This window comes from Hipposideros armiger, unplaced genomic scaffold, assembly GCF_001890085.2.
Source record: "Hipposideros armiger isolate ML-2016 unplaced genomic scaffold, ASM189008v1 scaffold_231, whole genome shotgun sequence".
Classification (NCBI taxonomy): Eukaryota; Metazoa; Chordata; class Mammalia; order Chiroptera; family Hipposideridae; genus Hipposideros; species Hipposideros armiger.
This window is the reverse complement of record NW_017731581.1, coordinates 1,544,497-1,553,352: the sequence shown is the minus strand read 5'-3', so window position 1 is coordinate 1,553,352 and position 8,856 is coordinate 1,544,497. Positions and strand designations below refer to the sequence as shown.

General features: G+C 39.0%; 1 protein-coding gene across 1 annotated transcript in view; it reads left to right on the top strand.

The window, feature by feature from the left end:
* Positions 1-8,856, top strand: part of LRGUK (leucine rich repeats and guanylate kinase domain containing) — a 115,199-nt gene that overhangs the window by 18,785 nt on the left and 87,558 nt on the right. Inside the window, exons 5-6 of the mRNA XM_019654782.1 lie at positions 857-938; positions 8,306-8,430. Of these exons, the coding sequence (XP_019510327.1) occupies positions 857-938; positions 8,306-8,430 (207 nt within the window). The remainder of the gene's footprint in view (positions 1-856; positions 939-8,305; positions 8,431-8,856) is intronic.

Here is an 8,856-nt window from a genome sequence, read left to right as displayed (position 1 = left end):
TTTTTTAATTCAGTATTTACATTTTTTTATAGTTAAGGCATTTAGTATTTAATACACTGATAAAATACTGTTAGTACTTTTGAGGGGTGGAATCACTGTTTTAAAGGGTACAAGAAGATAAGAATAATGTTCTTATATAATTGCTTCATAGTTTTGCAGAAAATGATTATAACATGACCAGAAAAGTATCAATGAGGTATTTCAAAAAAGTTGAGATTTTTCCAAAATAGTCCATTTTGAGAAAGGGTGTTTGTTAAGTATGGCCTGAGGGATGAGTAAGAAAGACTCTTATGGCATTTAGGGGGTGACATGGGAGAATATATTGAGATAGAAATAGAAAAGGCAAGAAAGAAAGAAGGGAAGGGAAGGGAGAAGGAAGGAAGGGAGGGAGGGAGGGAGGGAGGAAGGGACGAAAGAAAGGAAGGAAGGAAGGAAGAGAGAGAGAGAAAAGAAAGAAGATATGCATATAAACTAAGTAAATACAGTTTACTAGGCATTAGAGCATCTGAAAGAAATGGTGGTAAATAAGGGTGAAATTGAGGTAAATCCTGAAAGAAGATCAAGAAAGTTTAAAGTAAATGCTGAAATGGAGAAGGTAGCTGCAGGAATTGAGTGTTTAGGTCGTGGGCATGTCTGCTCTGGCCACAAAGAAGGGGTCTTCTACTTAGGGTCTCTCCAAGTGGACAGACAGGATCTCAGTTAGAAAATGGGGAGATATGGGGAAATATTTTAGCCTTAGTTTTTCAATAATGAATTCTAAGTCTACACCAGAAACACATTCTTTTGTCCATTTCATTATTGTGGTTATGATGAATGAAAAATAAAGAATGATATATTGTTCTCTTTTTCTCATCAGAAGGTGGATTTTTCCTGCAACCAAATTTCTAGAATGTATGATTTGTCGGCATACCAGGCTCTCACTAAACTAATTTTGGACAGTATCCTTTGACTGAGTAAAGGGGAAAATTTGATCAGTAGACCCATTAATAAATGTGTACCAGATGACGTGGAATAGTACCAGATAAGCTATTTGCTAGAGATGTGTGACTCACTTAAATGACGAAGAATTGATATTCACAAAACGAGGAAAGATACTGTGTTTACCAAGGAATAAGAGGGCAAGTCAAAGCTTACCAAGAACATCTTACACCTCAAAAGCTAAGTAAGACAGTCATTCTGATAAACATAGCCTTATTTTTAATTCTAGAATGAGATAAGAAGTTCTGTTTTAAACTGACTACTTTCTTCAAATTTGCTTAAACGTATAGCCTATTTTATATAAATTCAGAATTTGAAAGTCCAGATGTGGTTATAAGGACAACTAGTGATTATTTATTTTACAAAAGAATTCATACTAAGCTCCCTTTAAATAACAAGGTTCTCTGGTGTATTTAAAATACGCTTTCATTAAAAAAAAAAAGCAAAAGCAAAAACAAAAACAAAAAAAACCTTGATTTGCATCCAATTTCTGGAGCAGATCCGTTGGATGACTCAGGCTCCCAAGCAAGCAGCACCTACTCCGAAGCAGGCACGCTTCAGCTTCTAGAGACTGAAGGGTTAACTGGGGACCTGCAAGTTTAATGAGCTTGAGTGTCTTCTTTACACCAGAGACTGATGTTCGCAGGGTGGTAAGGGAGCAGTGCCTTCTCTTTCTCAGTAAGTCTCTTCCTTTCCACCTGAGGATTTGCAGGGCAGAGTGGAGAAAGGATTGCTTGCTTCTGGGACCTCATTGCAGGGAGTTGGCAGCAGCTAGCACACACTCCACTTGTAATAAGGCTGAGATTGGGGCGAATGGAAGGCAGGTACATTTTCTTGAAGACACACGTTGCAGAAAAAAGCCCTCTATTCTCATGTGATGGAAAGCTTAGAACATAGCGCCACCCCCTTTAGAACTTGTGTGTGACGTGAGCAGTCAGTGGACAAAATTTAAGTCTAAAAATACCAACGGTTGGAGAACATGTAGATTAAGGGAACTCTTTTTTATCTTGCTTATGGGTATGTAATTCGTTCAACCACTTGAGCAAACGATTTTATTTTCCAATCTTGGAAAGTCGAACATGCAAACTCCCTGTGACCGAGCATTTTCATTCTCATTATGGAAAGTTTAGCACATGTGTACCTGGAGGCTTGTACAAGAATTAAGGATGCTCAAAGCGGCATTGCTTGTAATAGCAAAAAATGGAAACAGCCCACATGCTCACCAATAAAGCATAAATAAATTAAGGTATATTCACACAGTAGCATATCATACAGTAGTGAAAATGAGTGAAATATATTTCCGTGAAGCAATAGGGAGAGATCTTAATAAACTTAATGTAATTTAGCTATAACACCAATGTGGAAAGCGAGGAGGAAATAGACAATTCCGCATAGTGCACACCTCTGATAGGCTGACGCCAGGATGCCTCAGGCGAGGCGAGGAGAGACAGATAGAAGTTATTGCTCGTGGTGGTTTCACAAGTCTTCATTAAATTTTTAAAAGTAGATAAAAAGCAGGCCATGTATGGGCAAATGATGTACCTGTGTCCATTAAAAAATTTAAAAGTCTGAAAATTAAAAATTAATTTGTTTGTAAATAATGACTTCCCAAACTTGAAACTTCAGCCATGTCAGAATTTCCTGCAGGGCTTGTTGAAGCCCCTGTTGCTGGCCCCCATCCTCAGAGGTCCTGATTGAGTAGGTCTGGGGTGGTACCTGAGATTTTGCGTTTTTCACCGGTTCCCAGGTAATGCTGATACTGCTCGTCTGAGGACCACACTTTGAGATCCTCAGCTCTAAGCTAATCAGTCCTCTCTGTTATACTTTGCAAGCCATGCTTTCCTAATTTGATGCAATCCACTTGTCCTTTTTTCTTTTCTTTTCTTTTCTTTTCTTTGATTAAATTTATTGGGGTGACAATTGTTAGCAAAGTTACATAGGTTTCCAGCGTACAATTCTGTAATATCATTTATATATCACATTGTGTGCTCACCACCCAGAGTCAGTTCTCCTTCCATCACCATATATTTGTCCCCCTTTTTCCCTCTTCTACCACCCCCATCCCCCTTACCCTCCAGTAACCACTAAACTGTTGTCTGTGTCTATGAGTTTTTGTTTGTTTGTCTCGTTCCTTTGTTGTTTTCAGTTTTATATCCCACATATAAGTGAAGTCATATGGTTCTCGACCTTTTCTGTCTGACTTATTTCGCTTAGCATAATAAGCTCAAGATCCATCCATGTTGTTGCAAATGGCACTATTTCATCTTCTCTTATGGTAGAGTAGTATTCCATTGTGTATATATACCACATCTTCTTTATCCAGTCTTCTATTGAAGGACACTTTGGTTGTTTCCATGTCTTGGCCACCATAAATAAAGCTGCATAAATAGGGGTACATACATCTTTAAGGATAAATGTTTTCAGATTTTTTGGGGGTAGATAACCAAAAGATGGATGTTGGGTCACATGGTAATTCTATTCTTAATTTTTTTGAGGAACCTCTACACTGCCTTCCATAGCAGCTGCACCAATCTGCATTCCCACCTACAGTGCATGAGGGTTCCTTTTTTCAGTGCTTTAGAAATTTGACGGTTATCTTTTTTATATTCTTTCTATTTGTTCAAGCTTTCCTTAGTGGGCATATGTGACTTTCCTACTTGAGATAAAAAAAGTGTATGTTTCTTTAAAGTTAAATAAAATGTAATTATCAATATAAAAAATAAAACAGAACAATTATTGTAAATAAAAACAAATTAATCAAGCTAGTAATACATCATGAGTAGTAGATTCTATTAATACCCCAGGATGAACTAACTATATCAATTTTTTAGTTTATTTTATTATGCTCTTTTGTCCTTCCATATGTGGATAACTGATGATTAATTGATAATCATCCTAAATTGCAAGTGATCAAGTTTGCAAGGGGAAGTGAATTTATTTGATCTTGAGAAACGATGCAGTGTATTCCTTATTTGTAAATACTGACGGGCTATTCATTGGAACTTATTTTATGATTATAGAATCATGGAATTAAAAACAGTGATTCATAGACTTTTTAAATCCAGGCAGAACTTGAGAGATCTCCTAGTGCTAACTGTTATTTACTGGACATGGAGCCTGAGACCCAAGGACGTTCAGCGACTTGTCCAAGATTGTTTGGTAAATGGTTGGACTGAGACTGGTCTTCTGCACCCCATTGTCTTTCCCATGTTGCAATTCATTGAGTAATTACTACTTGTATCACATCGCCATTTAAAGTGTACGTGCGCTTCATTTCTTAGAGCTTCACTCCTATAGTGAAGAACATTTTTCACTAGAAAGGTGATATAGATCTTTCAGGATTGGTTTTGATTAAAGCCATCATTGCGGTTCTCTCCACTAAGGGAAGTGTGATGGATTTCCTACTTATTTCTCAGTAACTGTTTTCTATACACCAGAGCCATATTTTATGATCGGAGACAAATGAATTAGAGCGAATACTGAGCTAGTGAATAATTCATGTCAAGCGGTGTGAACTGCTGACAGCATCACCAAAATGTGAAAATATATTGTTGGGCTTTTCCCTAGCTGTAAAGTTATGCTTATGTGCCACTGGGTTCTTTTCACTCAGTTTCCATAGGATCTAAAATTCCACAGTGAAAGATTTATTCACAGAATAAAAAGCTTTAGAGCTGGGATGCAATATGATAATTCGGGGTTCTTTGAGTCTCTTTCTCCTGATAGCGGCCTTTTAAAATTAAAATACACCTAAGAGGATTAACCCAGTAAGCTAATTCATTGTAATAGTTTAGTGACTTATCAGATTCTTCTTCTTCTTATCCAAAAGTACCAAGACCTAAGAAAGAACATGAAAGAATAATGGTAGGAGGAAGGGCAGGTAACATTTCCTGAAGGTTCTTAAAATAAGAAAACAGGAGACTGGGGAGATAAAGGTGTTCCTGAAAGCAAGCTGCGCACTCAGAGCTCTGTAGGGACCAGTCCTGCGTAACGACCCGTATGGACCGTTACCATTGCTGGCGGTCACATAGGATGTGACTGTGGGCGTCATTAGGGGGGCAAAGCTACTGTGCCACTATAAAAAGTACTCCTTCCTCAACAACCTGATCAATTTGTAGTGCCAGAAATTCCTGGAAATTTGAAGGAGAATGAGCCGTTGGGAAACAGGAGACAATTTTTCTGAAACGAACCTCTTTCTCAGTGGAGATGTTCGGGCAGTTCCCTGCCCTTAGCCCGGGTGGCGTGAGTGATGGCAGTGGTCACTGCGAAAGCCATGGCTGCGATTACAGTGACACGTCTGTATTCCTCCTCCTTTTGGCCCTCGCGATACTAATTTCATAGAACATGACTTGCCATACTGGTCAGAGCTCATCGGCGGGGTGGACCAGAGGAACTGTGGTTAGCCTCTGATGTCTTAGAAAATTACTGTGCACACAGCTTTCCTTTTCAATCCCGTTATCTCTCCATAGTTTCGGGATTCCTGTTTTCCAGTTTTCTCATCCTTGCCTGCTTCCCATGGGAATGGTTCCTGGCTCAGCCACCCGCAGGCGTTCGTTAAACTCTGTCATAATTCAGAGTAACTTCATTTCATGCGGAGCACTCACCAGGACACCAGTGCCCCTGAAAAAGGGCTTAGACTATTGCTCCCTCTGCTAAACTGAGACAGATGGCCATTTCAAGTTTTTCTTGCCAAAGACTGCCTACTCAGAGGCTATTTTATTTCATCTATGGCTGTGTGAGAGTTGAATCCCCTGCGTCCTGCGTATCACATCCTGTGTTACAGTCGGTATCTGCAAAGACCTAGTCTTTGTTTTCATTACAAAATGATTAAATAGCCCAAAGAAAGTGGAAGCAGAAAGAAGCATCGTGTTTGTGAGCAAAAATGTCTGTCTGTAGAGCTATTCTGGCAGGAAGCTTTGTGAAAGTAGATTTGAAAATACGTATTGACCACAAGCGGAACTATGCTTCCGCCCAACAACTCAATCTCAATGAAACCAATGAAGAAAACCTGGGAATTTCTGGTTCAGTGGGCAATATTTCTTCATCACTGCATCTAGTTTCCTTATTTGCCTCTCTCTGTGGCCTAGGTCTTTTCAGAATCATTCCTGGCCTTCAATTTTTCATTTTGTGCTGTTGGCCAAATGGAAGAGGACATGATTCCTCAGCCTCATGTGCTTGTAATTTTCTAATGGTAACGATGCCTTGTAACTGTAGGTGCTTTATGGGTCATGCAATGCAATCATACCCCATTTTCTCATTTTTTCCCCATGATTTTACTTTTGGCCTTCATGGCAACCTGGTGTTAGCTCCACTTTAAAAATGAAATGTCTGGGCAGAGAGAAGTCACATAACTAGTAAGTAGTAGAGTTAGGATAACGATGGATAATTATGAGGCAACATATATGATTTGGTGATGCTTATGAGTCCTTATTTTAAAAAAAATTTGTTGATTCTATGATTCATGGAAGGAGATAGCAGGCAGGTATAACATTGATCAGAAAAGGACTTGAGGAAGAATGGTTTGTCTAGAATGGATACCAACAGTGGAATTGCTGTGACATATTTACAGCTATAATAGATACTGCCGAAATGCCTCCAAAGTGGCTATATCATAATGAGCCTTCTTACCCAGTAGCGTGAAAGTATCTGTTCTTTAGAACCTTTCAGTGTTTGCTTAAACTGAAGGGGAAGATGGGAATCTTTTCTTGATCTGTATTCTCTGACTACAGGTAAAACAGAGTGTCTTTTCACGTGTTTATTAGCCACTTAGATGTGCTTTTCCGGGCGTTTCCTGGGAATATCCTGGACATACTCCTCTTAACGTTTTCTAGTGGGTTGTCTTTTTTCCCATTAGTTTATGGTCATACTTTATGTATTCTAGATAGTAATCCTTTCTCTACTGTATATGTTGTATGCTCTTCCAATCTATCACTTATACTTATGTAATGAAAAAGAAAGAAGAGAAATTGAGGTTACCTGTGAAAAAGAAATAAGATGTTGCTTTAATGTGAATGTTACAGAACAAAAGGAGGGGAAAGGTGGAATTTGAAATTGTTGTGAAGAATGTGCAGGGTTTAGAAAGGAGTAAGAAAGCGGTATATAAAAAAAGAGATACATTGCCGTGTAAGAAAGTTCTTGGTACATTCCAGAACTATTGAGAAGATGGTTCAGAGAAGATAGGCAGAATTAGAGAACTCCACTGGATTATAATGGGGATGAAATTGGATAAGTAGGTTTTGCTTAAAGTCAAGGGCCTTCAATGCCAGAGTGAGGGATTTGGAATTCGTCCTATGAGATTTTTTTTTTATTTTCAATTGAAGCATGATATCCAATCAGCATTTTGGAACTATTAACCTGACTGCAGTGTGGAAGGTGACTTGGGGACAGGGTGTTGGAGATATCCGTTGTAGCTAACGCTGAACCAAGTTGGCAGAGGAGTAAATGAAAAGGAAGAGGATAATTAAAGAAATGTTTTAAAGCAAAAATGCCAGTTCTTGGTGACTGATTGGACTCCCTGAAGATTGTAAGTAGCTGAGAAACCCATGATGTCTTGGGCTACTCAGGAGGGGAGATGGAGCTTTGGTGGGAAATGATATCACACCCTGAAAATCTGCCAAAGAAACTGAGACCAGAGAAAGGCAGGTAGAAGGGGTGACTCTGAGATTGCAGCTTTAGGTGAATATAGGAATGGAACACAGAAGATAAGAAGTTAAATTTTTAGCAGTGAATAGAAACTTAATAAATGGATGAGGAAATTAAGGTCGAGTTTAGGCCTCATTTATTTTAAAGTGAGAAGACGAGCCAATATAGATAGAAAGAAAGGGCCGTTCCTCTCTATTATCAGGGTATTGGATTTTCTTGATCACCCATTTGCTACAGAGCCATTTCCCAGGCTGTTGCCCCGGGTTTGAGGATGATAAAGCTCCCTTCACGGTGCCTCTCTGGAGTGACCTTGTACTCAGAGGTGCTGCCTGTGGGAAGCACGTGAGTTTCTCATGGAGACGTTTAAGGAACCAAGGGAAGGTACCCTGACGAGGAGGCAGCTATGATCCTCTCTGAAATTTCTTTCCTCGCCGATTAAATGAGCCACATCTGGATGCAAATGCGACTAAGCACACTCAAAAACCATGCCTTTAAAACAATCAATTTTAAACAGTGCTCATGTTAACCTCTATATGAAAAACTATTTTAAGATTTAGCGTTCATCCTATATTGGGCATATAATACTGCTCTATTTATGCTGTTGTCCAACTGAACACTGGTTCTTTTTTTTTTTCTTCTTCAAAATGTTTCTAACAATATTTTCCTTAAACGTAGTTATGGTATATAGACAACCAGATAGAAGAAATCTGTGGATTAGAGCTGTGCCGCAATCTAACTCACCTTAGTTTGGCCAAAAACAAGATCACAAGGATTAACGGCTTAGGCATGTTACCAATCAAAATACTCTGTCTGGTAAGTCTAACAAAAAATGTCATTCTTTTTTTTAAAGATTTCATCGGAGAATTGGGGAAGGGAACAGTGTTGGGGAATTGGGGAAGGGGACATTGTGTTTTTCCAGGACCCATCAGCTCCAAGTCAGGTTGTTGTCCTTCAATCTTAGTTGTGGAGGGCGCAGCTCAGCTCCAAGTCCAGTTGCTGCTTTCAATCTACTTGCAGGGGGTGCGTAGCCCACCATCCCATGAGGGAGTTGAATTGGCAACCCTGTTGTCAAGAGCACGCATTCTAACCAACTGTGCCACCCGACCGGCCCCAAAATGTTATTCTTTAGAAGTATTACACTAGTTCATATTTTAGTACATGTATGCATTATAATTAGGAATTTCCCATTTTATAAAGAGATAATTCCTTAATGAAATGTTATTGTCTTCAGTTTTGTTT